The following is a 20277-nucleotide window of genomic DNA, read 5'->3' as shown; positions in this document are numbered from 1 at the left end:
TCATATATCTATTTTTTCTGTCTCTATATATATTACCTGAAAACTGTAGGCCCAAAATACTGTTTCTCTTCCTCCCTCCCTTCCTTCCTTCCTTCCTTCCTTCCTTCCTTCCTTCCTTCCTTCCTTCCTTCCTTCCTTCCTTCCTTCCTTCCTTCCTTCCTTCCTTCCTTCCTTCCTTCCTTCCTTCCTTCCCAATGGTTGAAAGTTGCAAAGAGGCCAACTTAGGGTAAATATTTTTGGGGTATGGGTTGTGCTGGATAGATGCTGAAGCCCCTTCCAACTCTCAAATTCTGTGATTCTTTTCTTTCTACTACATATACAATGCCGTCTTCCTTCTAGTTACTGATAATCAATACAATAATTATAATTAAGGCATTATTTAAACTTTTGAATGATACAGGTAGTTTAGCTTCTTTTATAAGCAAATCTATGTAATAAAAGGTTCTGTGATAATGGATTCTACTAAATCTACTTTTACACCTAAATAAATGGTTAGAAGTGATATGATTTGGCATCTAGTAATCTTTGAATGATAGTACTTTAAAAACCTTATCCTGAAACTCTGATGTGGAAAAAACTTGGGATGGAGAATTCATAGACAGGATTGAGTTCTCATTTTGACATTGGCTTCATTGTTGTACAATTCCCTATATTCCTCCGGGTCTCATTTTCCTCATCTGTAAAATAAGAGTGGGCAAGCCACATCACATCTCCTGATTTCAGGGTTTTTTTTTTTTTAATAAATTTGTGATATGAGGGGTTTGGACTAGAGAGCATATAGCATCCTTTCAACTCTGTCTAAATCCAGACTGCCTAGGATGCTTTGTCAAGTATACCCAGAGGCTGCAGCAGCTCTACGAGTCCATAAAACCAGTATTTTTTTAGGACTAATACAAACTGAACAGAGTCCATTATCCTCAATCACCAACATATTCACTGACGTATTTATTGATTATGGACAGAATTTAGAGCTGTATTTAGCAATGGTATTTTAATTTGGAGTTTCTACTAACGATCCCAATATAAAAAGCGAGCTCTCTTATAAACAGCTATCTAGTTAGAGGAGTCTTAGGGGAGAACACTGGGAGATGCTTCTACGATCCATTGTATATGAACTTTCAGGAGGAAAGGAGAAGAAAGGAAACATTGGGGCGTTTATATAAATAAGTGCATTACAGTTCAGGTTTTCCCATTCAGATAATGGGATGGCAGATTCTGTTGTGTTAATCATTTCTATAAGTAAAAACAGACCATAGCGTTCAAATTCAAACTGATTCTTGGCTCACATTTCTAGGCTTGAATTCTGGACCTAACTGAGTTCTTGGAAGGTCGGTCCAAGTTCTGCATCCACCCCAACCTTCTTTTTCTGGTTTTGTCGGAAAAGTGAGAACATTTGGTAACAGATATACCCAGGACCGTCTTAGAGTTGGCAGAGGTATTAGGGAGAGCGGCGCACACTTAATGCGGACTAATGAAGACTATCGATCGGAAGGTCCCCCACCCCCCACCCCTCTACAGGGGGGAAGACCTGGGAAGTTGCGGACTTTCATACTGGTAGTGTGGTTTTTTTTTTTTTGTTTTGACCGCAGGTAAACAGAACCCAGAGCGGGTGTGCTGAGAGACGCTGCAGAAGTCTAAGGGGTAGCAGGAGGATCTGGGAGGTACCTGAGGTTTGTGGACCTTTTTAAAGGAAGAGGTTCGAGGGGATGGGGGTAATAATGGAACTTCCGAGCCACAGCTCTTCTCTTGGGGCTGGGGTTGGAGTTGAGGTGTGGGTGGGTAGGTGGGGAGAGCGTAGGAGCTGAGGGAGGCCAGAGAGCAGGGATGGTCTTGTTTGCCCGTCTGCGCCGGTCGAGCTGGGGCGGGTCCATTTTCCCCCCAGCCCAATCCCCAGCCAGGAATGAGGTCTTATGAATAAGCAGCCGAGCGAGGCGCCCTCCTCCCAAAGTCCTAGCGGTAGAGGCAGCCGAGAAAGCAGCCGCGTTAGCAGCAGCAGCCGCCGCCGCCGCCACCGCCGCAGGCGCTGCGATAGAATGCCTCGCCTTGGCAGTCTTGGCACTGCTTCCTTCCTCTGCGCGCTGCCCTCCTAAAGGGCGCAGCGCTCAGGTAAGGAAAGGGGCCGGGGGCACCGCCTCCTTGGGCGCACAGGTCCCTGCATGCAGTCCGCTTCAGTACTTATGTGCGGGGTGGTGGCTGAGGGAGCTGGGGTTGGGGTGTGTGTATGTGTGAGTGCAGTAACTGAGTAGCCATTCAGCCCTTTGCTGCTCGGAGCCCGTCGGGTGATTCTCTGGGAGAAGTGCTCTTCTTGCGGGGATTGAGGACGGTTGCGGTGGGGTGGGGGTGGGGGCTACGCCTTCACCCTCTTCGCAGGGATGACTTGGATTGGTGTAGCTAACCAGGTAGTCAGCAGGCCTCAGAGGATTCCCGGGCGTTCCCCAGTTAAAGGCCAGACTCGTTGCTTTCACTCCGGAGAATCCTTTGTGCTGGGAGAACTGGCGAGCCTGGCTTTTGTTTGCCTTTTTCTTTCTCCCCGCTTTCAGCCCCTAGTATTCTGACAAAGAACAAGTTCAAGAAGACAAGTACCTGCTTCTGTCAGATGGTCACTCACCATTCACCCAGTAGCACTGTCCGCAAAGCATCAGAAACAAATGGGCATTTTAGGGGTGAAAGTCTTTTCTTGTACTTTGGAGAAAAGATACAGTTAAGATCAGGGATGCCATTATATCCCCCCTGCCCTTTTTAGGACACAACTTGATGTAATTGGTTGTAATTACACTAAATTTTTTAAAAAAGCCTAAGGGCTATAATTGGGTAAAGTAAGAAAAGCTGAATGTCCTAGTTCTCAGGAACTATTTTAGAGACAGCATCTCAATGTGCACATAAGTTTCATGTATTTCCTTATCCTGGCCAGTGATGCTTATGGTCTACCAGGTGTCAAGCTTGAAAAGTAGGCTGTAAAGAAGATGCTAGAGTTGAATATGTGATTGCATTGGTGTCAAGAGTTTGTGTGCCTTGCCGTGTCATCTGTACTGGGTGATGTGCCCTGATACTGGCAACTAATTTCAGTGTAGAGCTAAAGAGAGTGGGAAGAAGGGAAAGTAGTTATTTAAAGAGCATTCTCTTTGGAAGTTTTAGTTTGTAACTCAGATAAACAAAACCATTGAGGTTGGGTGAAAAACTTTTCCAAGAAGAAATATTAGTTTGTAAGTTTCCCCCCTACTGGTGTCTGTACATTTTATTTTTACAGATAATATGGTAAGAAGTCCACCTAACAGTCTATATAGTAATTCTTACACATTGAAACCAATAACAGAACTTCATTTAATTGTATATTTGAACTCAGGATAAAAAAATGACATCTTACATTAATTAACTTCTCCCTCCTTTAGTTATAGGTGCATTTTTGCTCTGTGTAATAGAAGAATTGCTGAAAAGTTGTATGTAAATTGACAATTTTTGCATCAAATTTTATGTTAAATATATCAGGGGAGCTTGCTATTTAAAAGAGCACTGAAGTGATTCTTTTTTGCAAAATAAAAAAAAATCTTCCCAATTTATATTACCTATGTTGGGTGTGCTTAAAGAGGAATATGTTTGTATAAAGATAAAAAAAAAATAATTATTCAACTTGCCAAGTGAGGTTAGAAAAATCATAGACTAGGGAAAGAAAATAACAGGTTAGGTTAGTGAGAATACCTGTGACATTGATAAGGGTTTATTAATGGAGATTGGTGAAGACAAGGTCACATGAGACCTGAAATTTCATAGATGAGCTTCTTCTTTGCATGAAAACTCCCTGAATCATCAAAGCGGGGAAAAGATGATATCGCACCTCTGGCTAATGTCATGGATGTTGCATACTTCTTTCTATAATATGATAATATCACACCACAAAACAAGGGATGAGATGATAAACCATAGCCATAGGAAGATTCTTTCACTGATTTATGTTGCTAAATTTCAAGGAGAGATCTGGAAGTCTAACATGTAGAATTTAGATATAATTCTTGTAAATGGAAAAGAACTTCACTAGTGGCAAATGAAGAAACCAACCTTGATCCTAGCCTTCTTTCTCATTGTCACCTCTTTACAGAAAAGCATACCCTTTTGTAATTAGAGACCTACTCTTTGAAAAGTTCATACGTCCTTCCAGCTTATTTAAATTGCAGAGGATGATTGGAACATGAATCTGAAAGGATGTAGCAGGACAATTGTTAATTTGCTTAGTGATGCAGATGTTAAAAGGTGCCAGCAGGAGCACTGAAGATAAAACTGTGTTGATAGGACCAGGTTTGTGATGGTAAGCTGGTGAAACTTTGAGAAATTCTATAGGAAATGGTAGACTTAATGGCTAAAAAAATTCAGTTAGATAAGAGTGGACTTGATTAGTAGAAAAAGATGTCTTGACAAAATTATTAAAGAAGGGGGGCACCTGGGTAGCTCAGTGGATTGAGAGTCAGGCCTAGAGAAGGAAGTTCCTAGGTTCAAATCTGGCCTCAGAAACTTCCCAGCTGTGTGACCCTGGGCAAGTCACTTGACCCCCATTGCCTAGCCCTTACCACTCTTCTGCCTTGGAGCCAATACACAGTATTGACTCCAAGACAGAAGGTAAGGGTTTAAAAAAAAAGTATTTAAGAAGAATCATGTATTGGAAGAAAGGATGTGAGATAGAAGGAAATAAAGAAGATATTCTCTTTTTTCCTCTCATAAATCATACTTGTTATTGTTTAATCATTTTTCAGTCATGTCTGACTTTTCTAAACCCCACGTGGGGTTTTCTTAGCAAAGATACTGGGGTAGTTTGTTATTTCCTTCTCCAGTTCATTTTACAGATGAGTAAGCTGAGGCAAAGAGTTAAGTAACTTACCAAGAGTCACAGAGCTAGTAATTCACTCAGCTAGTTAAGTGTCTAAGGTCACATTTGAACTCAGGAAGATGAGCCTTTTTGACTCTAAGCCTAACACTCTATCCTCTGTGCCACTTTGTTACCCACCTTAAAAAAAAAATATATATATATATACACACATGCACATATAAATACATATATATATATATAATCATACATATACATAAATTATCAGAAGAAATTTAGAAAGAAATTTGGGAGCAGTGATAAATCAATGCACTTATGACAGAATTTAAGCTTTGGGAAGGTCAGGGAAAGTCAATGATGAGTCTGATCTATTATTTTCTTTTAAAAAAATATATTATGGATATCTTTTGTTTTACAATTGTCCACATTCACCAGTGTATTCTTCTTCCCTCCCAGAGAGCAATCCCCATAAAAAGAGGGGAAAACCCCCAAACTAACCAATACATTGAAACATTATGACATTATATGCTGTGTTTTTGATCTGTTTCTAAAGAAATAAAGACTAACTGAAAACCAAATGCACATGGAAAAATTATCTTTAGCAGTATTATTTCTTTTGAAAAATATAGATCTTTTGCTTTATATCGCCTTCATTTCCAATTCTGTTCCCCCTCCTGAAGAGAGCCCTCTCATGTATTAAAGAATTTTCCTAAAAGAGAGAGAAGACTTTCTTAAAAGAGAGAGAAGATCAGTTAAATAAATTACACAACAGGTCAAGTAAATCAGATAATACAGGCAATATTATATACCTGCAATGGATAGAACACAGGATTTGGAGTGAGAATGACCTGAGTTTGAATATTGCTTCAGACACCTTCTAGTTATGTGACCAATGGTAAGCCATTTAACCTCTCATCCTCAGTTTACTCATCTGTAAAATGGGGAAAATAATAACACCCAACTCATAATATTATTATAACTTGCAAATCTCTACAAAGAAGTCAAGGAAATGCATTTTTTTCCTTTTTTTTTTGGGGCTAAGTTGAACATTGTAGTTACCTAGCATTCAGTTTCTTTTCTCTTCTTTCTCTCTTTCTTTCTTTCTCTCTTTCTTTCTTTCTTTCTTTCTTTCTTTCTTTCTTTCTTTCTTTCTTTCTTTCTTTCTTTCTTTCTTTCTTCTAGCAGTCATGATTATGCTTACTTCACTTTGTATTAGCTCATATCTTCCTATTTTTCTCTGTATTCTTCTTATTCATTGTTTATTACAATGAATTAAAACTATTACAGACCAAAAGCATTCCTTTTTATTCACACATCACATTGTTTAGCCATTCCTCATATTATGATAAAACTTTGGAGAAAGACTTGAATAGAGTAATAGTGTAAGTAGTTCATCAATTAATCAAAACAGTAAATAAGTCCTGGCTATGGGCTAAATATTATATTAAATGCTAGGAATACAACAAAAGGAAAAAACAGTCCTTGTTCTCAAGGAACTTATATTCTAATGGGAGAGAGACAGCATGTAAGTAACTGAAGGTATATATAGATGCATATGTATTTGTACATATATATTTATCAATCTATCTATAAATGTAAGTCTCTTTCTCTCCATCCCTCCCCCTCCTTCTCTCTCTCTCTCTCTCTCTCTCTCTCTCTCTCTCTCTCTCTCTCTCTCTCTCTCTCTCTTTCTCTTTCTCTCCCTCTCCTTCCTTCTTCTCTCTCTCCCCCTCTCTCTCCCCCTTTCTCTTTGTCTCTGTTTCTGTCTCTCTCCCTCTCTCTCTCTTCCTACCCTCTCCCTTCTTCTCTCTCTCCCTCCCTCTCCCTCTCTTTCCCTCTCCCTTCTTATCTCTCTCCCTCTGTCTCTCTCTCCCACTTTCCTCCTCCTCCTCCTCTTCTTCTTCTTCTCTTTCTCCTTCTCCTCCTTCTCCTTCTCTTTCTCCTCCTCCTTCTTCTTCCTCCTCTTCCTCCTCCTCCTTCTTCTTCTCTCTCCCTCCTTCCCTCCCCCTCTCCCTCCCTCCTTCCCCCCTTTCTCTCAGATATAATAAAGCCTTTGAGGGGAAGACTCTAAGTTGAAAGAACTGGAGAAGGCTTTCTCTAAAGGTAACACTCAAGCTGAGTCTTGAAAGAAACCAGGATATCTAAAAGACAGAGGTGAGGAGAAAGAAAATTCCATGCATGTGACACAGCCATTACAAAGGTACAAAGATGGAGAGGAATAGCAAGTAGGCCAGTATAGATAGGTCAAAGCTATGTGAAGGAAAACAAAATGTAAGATGTCTAGAAAGGTAAGATAGAACCAGGTTATTAAGATCTTTAAATTCCAAAGAAAGGATTTTATATTGTATCCTGGAGGTCTATTAAGTCTATTAAGAAGAGATGGGAACAATCAGACCTATCCTTTAGGGAAATTACTTGGACAGCTGTGTGAAGGATGGGTCAGAGTAGGGAGAGACATGAGATGGGGGAGGACCCAGGCAGCAGACTACTGAAATTGTCGAGTCAAGGGATGATGAAGTCCTGAACTACGGTGGTGAGTGTAGAGAAGGGGACCTATGTGAGACATATTGTGAAGGGGGAAGTGACAAGATTTGGCAGATGATTGGGTATGTGGGTATGCCAGAAGGAGGAGTAAAAGGATGTCACTGATACCTTGTAACTGAGTAAGAGGAAAGATTATGGTACCTTTGAGAGAAATGGAGAAATTTGGAAGAGGATAGAGTTTTGGAGAGAAAGATAAAAAAAATTCTGTTTTGGAATATTTGGAATATGTTAAGTTTGGGATTCCTATGGGTCATCCACTTCAAAATATTTAATAGGCAATTTGTGATGTGGGCTTGGAGCTTAGGCTAATTATATGGAATCCAGGAGTCATTTGCATAGAGATGACAACTGAACTCTTGGGAGCTGATGAGATCACCGAGTAAGATAGTATAAGGGAGAAAAGAGACTCAGAGGGCTCAGGACAGAGAGGAAATGACATGGATGAAGAGTCAACAAAGGAGACTAAGATTCAGTCTGACAGGTAGAAGAAGAACCAGGAGAGGGCAATATCATGAAAACCGTGGGAAGAGAGAGTATCCAGGAAGAGGAGGTGATCAGTACTGTCAGATGTTGCAGAAAGGTCAGAAAGGGTGAAGACTCATAAAAGACCAGTTGAGAGATTGTTATGAATTTGGGTTTTTGTCCAAGGAATTCAGAAAACATTTTGTCATCATACTGGGCTAAATGTGCTTGTAATTAGATTAGGAGGAATCCATGAAGCAATTATTGTTTAAAATGTCATTTTAAATATATGAGCTCCCAAATATTCTCTTCTAGAGCTCTGTTGAGCATTGTGGCAAGATACAGAAGTACAAGGTAGGACTCACCTACTTAGAACCTGTAGTCTTGTTGAAGTAATGAGACATGGAAACATGAAACAGAATTCATGATCAAAGGTGCTATTATATTATTTTATTATAATTATATGTTTATAATTATGTTATGATTATAATATGTTGGAGAAAGGAGAGATCACTGTGTGCCCAGAAGACTTGGGGAAGTATTTAAGGAAAGGGGGCTTGGATTGAGCCTTGAAAGATGAGTAGGATATTGAATTGTGAAGGCTGAGGGAGGAAAGAAGAGAAATTTCAATCAATCAATAAACATTTAAAAAAGGACCTCCTATATGCCAGTATGCATTGATACAAAACAGGCAAAAAATAGTCCTGCCCTAAAGGAATTTACAATCTAACGGGACAGAAAACATGTAAACAAATATTTACAAAGCAAGTTATACATAGCATAAATAGGAACTGACATAAGGAAGGCATTAAAATGAAGAAGGGTTGGGAAAAGAATACTCCCTTTCACATCAGTTTATTTGTGTTTTTTTTTTTGGGGGGGGTGTATTTGACTTTGTGTAAGTGTACTCTTACAAAGGTGATCAGTATGGTGTTTTACAAGATAATACATGTACAGCCCAGATCAAATTGCTTACCATCTCTAAGTTGGAGGGAAGGGAAGGAAGGGGACATTTTAGATCTTAGATCTTATAATTTTGGAAAATGTATGTTGAAAATCATTGTTACATGTAATTGAGAAAATAAAATACCTTTGAGTAAAAAAAAGATTATTGAGGGCAGCTGGGTAGCTCAGGGAATTGAGAGCCAGGTCTAGAGATGGGAGGCCTGGGTTCAAATTTGGCCTCAGACACTTCCTAGCTGTGTGACCCTGGGCAAGTTTTTAACAACCTCTCTCTCCTGCCTTGGAACCAATACACAGTATTTATAGTAAGATTAAAGGGAAAGGATTAAAAAAAATTGCTGAATCTGGTGAACATTGAATAACATTACAAAATATTAAATTGGTTATTATTTAACAGAGAGAAAAGGAGTTATTACTTATTTGGGGAGTTATTCCTTGACTGTCTGTGTGTAAACAGAGAACCGACTTGTTAGAACAAAGATGAAAAATTAATAGAAATCTAGAAGAAAAAAAATTAGAAAAACGGAGTCCACAGTTGAAACAACCCAATTCTTATCTAATTAAACAAATTATTGATAATTAAATATGGATTTTTATTCATCATGGAAGAAACAACAGGCACAGACTATAATAACTTCATGACGATTTTTAATTGATGTCAACAAGTTGCTATAATAGACCGTGTCCCAAATAAAGCCCTTTTGTCAGCAAGTGGATAGACAATAATGAAAAGTAAAATTAGTTTACAATATAAACTCTTCTATAAAATCTTACAGAGAAAGATAATGATTTTATAAGAAGCATATTCCTTTTTAAACAGTGGAAGTTAAAAGCAAAAAGAAAGCTTGGTAAGATGGCCAGGTGGCCATCTCAAGGGCATGAAAGGAAGACAACAAACAGAAGAGAAGTAGAAAAGATTTGTAAAAATATTTAGAACAAAGTTTTTTTTTTCCCACCATTGGGGCAGTAAAACTACTTCTATGAATCCCAATATCATGACCCTAGATATGCTTATAGAAGAAGCTGCAATAGTGCTAAAGGGAACAAAAATGGGAAAAGTAGCTGGATTAGACCAAGTATATAAAAAAGAAATATAATACACTGGAGTGACATAATTTTGAGGGCACTGGGGGGTTGATTCATATCTAAAGGAGAAAAATACCAAAGGGTTTGGAAAAATCTTGTACTTAATTAATACCCAAAAATGATAACTAAGAGACCATTCACAACTACTGACCTACGTTTCTACTTTTCTATAGCTATAATATTTTGATGAAAGTCACTTATGGCCATTCTCAATGAGAGTATTAGTATATCTATATCTATATCTATATACTATAATAAACAAGCTCAGCAGTTGATATTTCACAGTAGCTTTACTGTCACACTATAGACTGAAAGATGTAGAGAATACAAGATCCCTCCATGGTTACTGTTGATTAGAATAAGCACAATTCAATAGAATAAAATACTTCCTTTTTTTAAAAATGCAAAATGTCCCCTATCCATACATCAAAACTATCTAAGATTTGGGGTTGCAAGGTAGTTCAGTGGATAGAGAGCCAGGCCTGGAGATGGGAAATCCTGGGTTCAAATTTGGCCTCAAACATTTCCTAGTTGTGGAACCTTGGGCAAGTCACTTAATTCCAATTTCCTAGGACTCACTGCTCTTGGAACTGATTCTTAGTATTGACTAAGACAGAATGTAAGGATTTAAAAAACAAACAAATATTCCTTAAAAGCTACAATAACATAAATAATATTTGTTCAAAATTCTGATCATAAATATCAGATGAGGCATAAAATCAGGAAACAGGCTCAATAAAGGTTTTTTTAGGTTTACCACAGTGATGGAGGCGTTCCATCAGAATCTAAGTTAAAGAGAGATTCCCTGTGGGTGGTGAAGTCCTCCAGATGCTCCTGTTTGCATATGACATCATTCTGATTTAATTAAGCCTGATTTTCACTCTTTCTCTTTATGGCAATACTTTTGATGTCTCCAAATTTTGCCACTATGATTCAGCTGTTTTCTTATCCTGAAATTTCCCTTGGTGCCTCAACCTTCTCATTCTGAAACATCCCTCTGCCATGCAGGCCCCCCTTTCCCACTGGTGAGTTCCTTCTGTAGGCCTACCATTTTGGATGTGGACCCATGCCATCCATATTCATTCCCTAGTTGCTCGTTCTCCTGACTCTTTGGACTTTGCTATTATGCCTTGCATGGGTACATTTCTCCTTGGTCTTTTCAGCTCTCTTTTATATATTGCTTTCTGTCATTAGCATATAAACTCCTCGAGGACAGGGAATATTTTTCTTTTTGCTTTCATTTGTATTGGTAGCAGTTGGCATTTTGCCTGGCACATAGTAAACACTTAATATAGTGGTTTTTGAAGTATAGTCCAAGGACCATTGGGGATCCCTGATATCCTTTTAAGGAGTACTTCAGGTCAAAATTATTTTCATAATAATGCTAAGACATTATTTGCCAATAATGTGTAATAAAATACCACTCCTGTTTCCAACTACTATGTGTGAACCAAAATTTTCTTCATATACTTTAACAAAAACAATATATTGCAATTGATTCAATGCAGAAGCAGATATGAGAACCTAATGGTCTTTTAGGTCATATTTTTGCTCATCTCTTAAGAGATGAGCAAAATATGTAAAACAATGTTGTTCTCACTAGATTTTTTGACAATTTGGAAAATATATTTTTCATAAAAATGCATTTATGTAACATGCAATGGGTTTTTTATTTTTAAAGTAAATAAATGGATATTTAAGAAAATTACCAGTTTAAATGTCTAATATGATAAATCTTGATTGCTATCACTCAAGGAAACAAAAGCATTTTGGGGTCCTCAATAATTTTTTCAAAAACTCCTACCTTCTGTCTTAGTATCAGAGGAGCATGAAGGGCTAGACAATCAGGTTTAAATGATTTGCCCAGAGTCACATAGCTAGGAAGTGTCTGAAGTAAGATTTAGTCCACTTGACTCCAGGACTGGTGCTCTATTCACTGTGCTAACTGGCTGTCCCATCTTCAGTGATTTTTAAAAGTGTTAAGATGAGACCAAAAAATTTCAGAACCTCTTGTTTATTGTCTGCCAGCCTGTTCTCAAGCCCTAAAACATAAATATTTCTAGGAGATAATTATAACTGCTCTAAAAATTTGATCTAATAACCTACACAAGAAAAATTAAGTGCATGAAGATTAACTGTTGCATAGATTATACAATTAAATGGGCAACCTATAGTACTTTCTACCTACCTACTTACCTACCTACCTACCTACCTACTTACCTACCTACCTCTCTATCCCAAAAGATAGTAAATTATTTCTAGAATTAAACAGGAGGAATATAGTGGGTTGGCTGACCTTCAGGAAATTGTAAGGCTCCTTTAATGACCTTAAAGTCCTCCCAGAAACAAAGATTATCTTTTTTTAGCACTAATATTCTGCTAGTGTTGTATGGTAGTGAAACAGAACACTATGGTCTCCAATAAATTAAAAATTGATTGTCCCACAAAAAGCAATGAAGAGGTACCTGTAGGTGTGAGCTGGCTACAACATAAAACAAAATAAGGATCTTTGAAAAAAAACTAGAGTTAAGAGTATCAAAGGAGAAACTTTCATGTGGAGAGAAATGTGGAAGGCCCCTAGAACAATGAATGGATTTCCTTTGGTGAATTTAAGGGAGAACATGAACAAGCGTTGAATAAGCTGTGCATGCAGAATTGTTGGAGGGAACATTCAGAGTGATAAGATCACGGATCTATTTGAGTATTTGAGTATAATGGTGTCAAAGATAATATCGACACAACTGCTTATATTCCTACTGGTGATAGAAATTCAATAAATTCTTTATAGGACTGCAGAACCATTAAAGCAATGTGAATGGCCTGCATCTTATAAAAATCAGTTACTATTGAATATTATTCTGTAGAGAATTTTACTTATAGTTTATAGGTAACACAGTTAGTGAAACTTTTTTTTTTTAAATTGAGAGAGATTCCAAAGGGAGATTTTACAAGAAAAGTGAACATCAAAGATATGGTGTAGGAAATGTTCCATTTTCTCATAAAGTATTGCTACTAACATTAAGACAGCTGCAATGGTGTAGATCTCTAACTCTAAACAAGAGAAAAGGACTTTGGGAAGCTTACCATTACAAAGCTTGGTGGTTCTGTAGGTTTGTATATGTTTTCAGTGAGTTAAACACTTCTATTTTCATTTCTTTATTCTCAGATTTCATATTCCTCAAAAAGTGGTACATATTCCTTATCTAATTGGAGCTTCCAGATAAATTTGTACAATGTTCATAAAGACAGAGAAATACATGACATCTAATGGTCATCCACTGATTTATCTGAAGCTACAGACTTGTCTTCTGATGTTTCTATAGACAGTCTTTTTCTGTGGCTTTAAAGGAGTCATCTAGTTCTATTTAGGGGGAACAGAGCATATGGCAACAATAGATAAATAGCTATCTGCAGTTTATTACCCATTTGTATTTTAAAATTGGATTTTGAAAGCAGTGGTCAGCATTTATGAAACCACAGGATAGTCTTTAGAGAAATGATAGACTCCCATTTACTCAAGGACTGTAGCCTAAGGTCTAGAAGAAACATTAGAAAGTTAGCAGGAAAATTTTATTTTAGCAAAAAGGCTTGCATTAATTTAAATCTTTGTCCTCATGATCTATTTCTTTCACAAAATTTTTCACACTGAAGTGAATGTGCATCTACAAGATATAAAAACATATGGATGAAAGATGAAAAATTCATTCCATTTTTCAGTTGACTCAAGAATGCTAAAATATGAGATTGTGGATGCATCTGAGTGTTTTTATGCTATGCAAACTAGCATATTCAGGTTTTACTTTATGCTTTGGATTTTTGTATAAACATTTTTAAGCCTAATATCTCACTACTTTCTGAGATTTTTTTTTATAAGACGTGTTTTTGTAAGACGGGAAACTTTCTGAATGGGTTGAGAATGAACTAGATAACATGCTCCACCTCATGTTCTTTGACTCTCTTGAACAGATACAGTTTTACACTTCAGCTTTCCTGTATGGAAATCTTAAGGATGCATTATAAGGCATGATAAGTAGGCAACACATAGCATTGCTTTATAGCCTCTCTGTAGTCGTGACATTTGAACTAGTTAAAATTAAAGACAAATGTCATGTAGCTAACAAAATATACTAATACTCTTATTTGGTTTGTTTTGGACTGTTTGTTCACTATCTGAGAACCAACATGAGTTAAGTTCAGCTGAACAGCAAAAGGTTGGTGTATTGGTAATTAATTTTATTTTCCTCCCAGAAGCTTACTGTTTAAACTTTCCATTAAGACATAAAAAGGGGTAGGGTGGGGGGGAGGAAAAGAAAACGATCTGTTTCCAATGAACAATGTATGAAAATGACCAAATAAAATGTTTTAAAAACTAAAAAAAAAAAAAGACATAAAAGGAATCCAAACGGTATCAGTGTAAGATTATATGCATTTTTGAAATCACGGGTCCTTGAGAAATTGAAGTAGTGATGTCCCTGGAGTGGATAAAGTGCTGGATCTGAAGTCAGGAATATCTGAGTTCAAATTTAGTCTCAGACACTTACTAGCTGTGTGACCGTAGGAAAGTCATTTATTTTATAGAGGAAGAAACTGAGGTAGAGGCCAAGTGACTTGAGGAATAATAATAATATCACCTATCTACCAATGTTGTTTTAAAGATAAAATAAGAAGGTATTTGTAAAGTGCCATATATGAAAAAGTTAACGTCTCTTTTAAGACATCAAAGTTATATATGATTGATTTAGTGGTAGTCATGTTTAAATTGTACCACATTATTTTTTTTAAAGAAAAAGAATTTTTAATTAGCATTGTTACAGGCACTGCATACATATGAACTGATCCTTAAAGTTGTACCACATTCTTACACAGAATAGTTGATTAACCAGAAGACCATTTTCTTTAGCTAGATTTCTTGTCTCTACCTTTCCCCCCATTTTCTCCATCCTCCACATAGCTGGTAAAATTATATTCCTAAAAATCAAATGAGTTAAAATTTATAAAATACACAGCCCAGTTTCTGGTACATAGTAGGCACTTAATAAATGTGTGTTCCCTTTCTCTCTTGCCCTCTAAAATACAAAATCTGACCATATAATTCCTTGATGATTTAGCTTTCTCTAGGTTAAAATACAAATGTTTCAGTTCAGAATTTAATTTGTTCTGTCATTTTTCAGTTGTGTCTGACCCCATTTGAAGTTTTCTTGGCAGAAATTGTGGAGTGGTTTGCCATTTCCTTCTCTAGCTCTTAAAAAAAAAACCCAAACAAAATCCTTACCTTTCTTCTTAGAATCAACAGGCAAAAGAATGGTCAGGGATAGACAAGTGATTTGCCCCTGGTCACAAAGGTAGGAAGTGTCTGAGGCCAGATTTGAAGCCAGGACTTCTCATCTCTAGACCTGACTCTCAATCCACTGAGTCACCTAGCTGTCCCCTTCTTCATCTCTTTTAACAGCGGAGGAAACTGAGGCAAACAAGATTAAGTGTCTTGTCTAGGGTCATAGAGCTAGTGAATGTCTGAGGCCAGATTTGAACTCAGGAAGATGAGTTGTCTTAGCTTCAAGTCTGGCACTCTATCCACTGTGCTGCCTGGTTGGCCTTGTTGGAATTTATAGCCCTTGACAATTAATCTCTGGCCGATCTTTTCAGATTGGTTTCATGCTATTCCACCTTACAACTTTTATATGCCAGCCAAATTGCCTACTTGTTTTTTCCATAGAGGAATTTTATCTTCTACCTTCATGCTTAGAATGAAAGCTTGTGCTCACTACTCATTCCTTTTCTTGGATTCTATAACTTCCTTGAAGAATTATCTTTTTTTTTAAGAATAAAACCATACTTTATTATGTATAGCGTACTGGCATAAAGGTTTTAAAAACTAAGTCTTTAAAATGCACAACACTAAGTTGTCATTAGATAATAATACAATACACTAAAATTATTGTGTAAACACAATTTAAGATAAATTTAATATTAAAGAAAGTCATTACAGAAATTAGCAATGCTGACCATTCTTGAATTAATACCATTATGTGTTATGAATATATACTGTATATTTCCAAATGATTCAATTCTTAGGCTCAATTTAATAACACAATTGTAGCAGGTTTTATTTATATGAAAAATACTTCACTAAGAAAATAGACAAACTGCATAGAAATAGAACAAGTGTCGTGTGCATAGCAAGATAGCTTAAAGCATCGATATATGGCTTCCTTTAAAATAAACCTCTTGGGGACTGGTCCATTTTGGACTTATTGTTACAGTTGATATATGTAAACTGTTTCACATCTTTTAGGCATTTGCTTACAATAGTGTTCATATCCCTGAAAAATGAAGTTACAAAAAATTAATAAAACTAAAATTAAAACCAAGAAAATAATGCTGGTAAAAGCTCTGTGTATACATATATACATATATATATACAAATATATATATATATATTTAAAGTTTACAACCAGTTTTATTAGTGCATGCCCAGAACTAAAATGAAACAAATTTTTTAGGTCAAAAAATTTCTGTGCAGGGTTTATAGCAAATAAGCCATACAAAAACATGTACATGTCTGAAATCTTAGTTATGTACAGAAGAGAAGCCCTGAAGATTTATTCCAATCAATAAAAATACTTGAAGAATTATCTTAAGGGTAGAAGAGATCTTTCTTAAGGCTCCCCAGTGGTTCTCTCCACTCCCTGAAATTACTTTGAATATATTTTGTACTTATTTATCTGTATGTTGTCCCCCTAGTTGAATACAAGCTCTATGAGGTCAGGGAAGGTAATTTTTCTTTTTCTGTCTTCAGGAATGAAGCAGAATAATTATATAAAGATTTTTAGGACTTTAATACCAAATCTATTTTTTATTATTTTATTAAAGTTCTAAATTTCTTATTCAGGCCATGAGTTTTATTCCATTTGGAAATCAGAATTATTCTATGAGGTATGAAGTGATTGTGAGTCTTTCTGAAAAAGTGATGTTTATGGGACAGCTGGGTGGTAGAATGGATAGAGCGCCAGGTCTGGAGTTAGGAGGACCTGGCTTCAAATCTGGCCTCAGATACTTCCTAATGTGTGACCCTGGGCAAATCACTTAACCTTATTTTCCTAGTCCTTGCTCTTCTGTCTTACTAGTTGTTACTGTATTGTTGTTACTAGTACAGAAAGTAAGGGTTTAAAAAAAAAGATAATGGTTGTGAAGTTCAGTGAGATGAGCACTGGCTTTGAAGTCAGAAGTCTGGGGTTCAGATTCCATCTCTACAGTTTATAGACATTTTATAACTTTGGGCAAGTCATTTAACTTCTCTGGATCTTAGTTTGATACCTCAAAATTGAATTCAGAGAACCAATGAAATAATGTATATGTAGCACTTTGAGATCAATTGACATGTTAATTTAGACTATTATGATTATTACATTAGATTAATCTGTTTTTCTAAAATGACTGAGAAGATGCTCTAAGAATGGGTATTCTTGACATTTCCTTTTTTGTTTTCTTGTTAGAATAATTTTTATTTTAGTAATATCAGAAAATAAGCTTAATTTTTAAGTCTTAAAAAGAAGTTGAGTCAAAAATTAAGAAGCTCACAAATGGGATAATAAATAGGGATATAGTTATGCCCAATGACTTGGAAGCATTAGAGAGTATACCTAATTTTTGGGCAACATTAATTTTGGGCACATCATCTGATCTGACTTTTTTAACCAATTTGTCCAATTTTGCTTCTTGAATTCTTCTAAGAATTCAATTCTTCTAAGAAGAATCAAGTTAAATCAGTTTAAAAATTCAGCAGGGAAAAATGAACTGGGCCATCTCCATCTGAGAAAAGAGGAGATTGACTCTATCTGCCCCCTGAGCATGTGATAGATTTCTCATTTACAGTTTAATTTAAAGGATTCCATTACCAAAAAAAAAATGACAGTTCAAAATGTTTTATTTTTCTACAGGATTCAATTACTGGAATCGCCAACTTTGCTAATTTATGTGCACATTTCTCTTCCACTATGAACAGACGGATAGAACCTCACATTTGCATGATCCTCATTAACATCCTGCTTCTCTCTGTCTCACAATGTCTGGCTTTCCCCAAAATGGGAAGGAGGGAGATTGCACACACGGAAGGTCAAATCGAGAGACGGAATATAGATGACCTAGAAAAACCCAGACCTTCCAAGCAAACGGCACAAAGGACAGTAATAGAAGATTCAAATATAGTGTTAACGAAACTATCTGGAACATCGTCGAATAATGACGGAGGAGAGACACAGCTTACAGGAGGTAGTAATGTGTTCACACATAGTCAGAGTACTGATGGGTACACCCCTACTGAGTCAATGGCTTCTTCAGATGAAGGAGGATTAAGTCCTAGTGAACCCAATAAAGACTTATCTGAAAGTAGGTTAACCACAGTTGTTACTACAGTAGTCTCCCCAAATAGTAATGCAAAGGCTGATTTTTTTAGTAGTTCCAGTAACGTGCCCACTGTGGAAGAAGCCACAGAAGCAGGACAAGGCTTTCCAGAGCGTCTGGATGATCAGTTCTTAGAAAGTAAGGTAGATCACACTCTGGAACATTCAACGACAACCCAGGTGAACACTGAAGACATGTTAACTACTAACCCACAAACCGGAAGCTTGGAAATAACCATTGATCATACAACAACGTCTTCTTCCGTGACAAATCCCACAGCAGAGATTGGAATGGGTATCCTCGCTTCAAGCAGAGACGGTCCTTCACAGCTGACCTCTGATCATCCTCAGGCCACAGCCACTGACCACCTGCTTGACCCTTCAGAGTATTTCCCAAGCATGGAGTCAGAAACTGACCAAATGCCAGGAGGCGTGGCCATGGCAACCAGTGCTTCAACAGCTGCTTTAGATGTTCCAACTGCCTCAGCCCTGAATGAGGATTGGGATGATACTAAATTAGTAAGTACAAGCCGAAAAGGAGCCTCAGCACCCAGAGACAATGCAGAGACTATTCATGTGGGAGCCAGAGATCCTCAGATACTACAGCCAGACCATGGTGAGGTGAAAGGAGGAGAGCCCTTGACACATTTTGCAGATGTCGTTTTGGGACAAATTGGAGAGAGAACACACACTGGGGCATCTCCAGCGCTGGTGAATATGGAAGAAAAATCTGTTGCCTTCACTGATCAAAGTTCCTTTCCCCTTATGAATCCTAAAGGAGACATCAAAGGGACAACTATAAGCCTATTGCAGAATACAAGACAGCCTGAATTGGATGGTAGGGAATATGATGCCTTATTTTTTTCAGTGACTACAGTTCCCCTCATAGATTCTCAGTCTGAGGCATACTACACTGTGGGAAACACACTAACAGGTAAAAAAGAAAATTTTGATTCGCAATTTTGCTTCTGATTTAATTTAAAAAAAATGAAGGTTGAAAGGTATTATAGAAAGAGTTGAAAAATATAAAAATGAGGGTTGAAAGGTATAAAAAGTTGAAAAGTATAAAAAATGAGAGTTGAAAGGTTTTATAAAAAGAGTTGAAAAGAAAAAAGGGAGTTGAAAGACATGGAGTTGAAAAGTATAAAAAATTAGAGTAGAAAGGTATAAAAAGAGGAAAAGGTATAAAAAGAGACTTGAAAAGCATTATACAAAATGAAAGTTGAAAGGCATTGTCCATACAATTTAATAAATTGTGACAAATGTGACAGTGAGAGGCAATGTGGTATGGTGGATAGTGGTCTGGCTTTGGCTCAATTTGTATCTTTGACATATATCAGCTGTATTACTATGGTCACATTGCCTTCCCTCTTAGTGTCTCAGAGAATTTTTAATGGTGGCTGAATGGCTGATCTGCATCATCAGTGCAAGGGTTTTCTGTACCAGAAGCTCCCTATTACACATGAAATTATGAATCTGGACCTTCCTGTTTTTCCTTTCAAAATTATTAAAATATCCTCAAATATAACTCCACATGTACAATTTGTTTATAATGTCAAGACAAGGTTATAGTAAACAACATTATCCAATATAGCATTTTATTTTATACAAAGTTAAAAGTGTTGAATTCCCTGACATTTCCTATAAAGGAATTTCAGGCATGAATATTTATGAATATGAATTTCACAAGTTTTCTTAATTTGTCTTCCCCCAAAGGACTGTTAGATAAGATGAGAAAAAATGAGAACGACCATCTGCTGCTGTCTTGCTTTTCCTGACAGTCAGTCAGACAATTGGTATTTATGAAGCACCTACTAAGTGCCAGACCTTGTGTTCCATGTACTAGGGAGACGAATACTTTTGACTTTGACGTGTGTAAAGAGGGGAAGCTTCTCCACCTGGTGCTCACTGATATAGAAGCGAACATAAAGAGGATTCTAACTTAATAGCCAAGATGGCTTTTCTTTTATCATGAGCAGTGGTCATATTACTATTTAGGGAAAGTGAACT

At 36.9% G+C, this 20277-nt stretch overlaps 1 protein-coding gene across 6 annotated transcripts in view; it reads left to right on the top strand.

Annotated features, from left to right (window-relative positions):
* The first annotated feature begins 1583 nt into the window (after window positions 1-1583).
* The window catches only part of ARMH4 (armadillo like helical domain containing 4), a 150015-nt gene continuing 131321 nt past the window's right edge, over window positions 1584-20277 (top strand). Inside the window, exons 1-2 of one of the 6 annotated variants that reach the window (XM_056810813.1) lie at window positions 1584-1670; window positions 17806-19105. In XM_056810813.1, the coding sequence (XP_056666791.1) occupies window positions 17863-19105 (1243 nt within the window). In that variant the 5' untranslated portion in view covers window positions 1584-1670; window positions 17806-17862. Of the gene's footprint in view, window positions 1671-1880; window positions 2107-17805; window positions 19202-20277 lie in introns of those variants that run through there. The other 5 variants (XM_056810811.1, XM_056810814.1, XM_007472949.3 and 2 more) reach the window with 5 other exon arrangements.

This window comes from Monodelphis domestica, chromosome 1, assembly GCF_027887165.1.
Source record: "Monodelphis domestica isolate mMonDom1 chromosome 1, mMonDom1.pri, whole genome shotgun sequence".
Taxonomy (NCBI): Eukaryota; Metazoa; Chordata; class Mammalia; order Didelphimorphia; family Didelphidae; genus Monodelphis; species Monodelphis domestica.
Note: the sequence above shows the minus strand (reverse complement) of the source record. Positions and strands in the feature narration are given on the sequence as shown.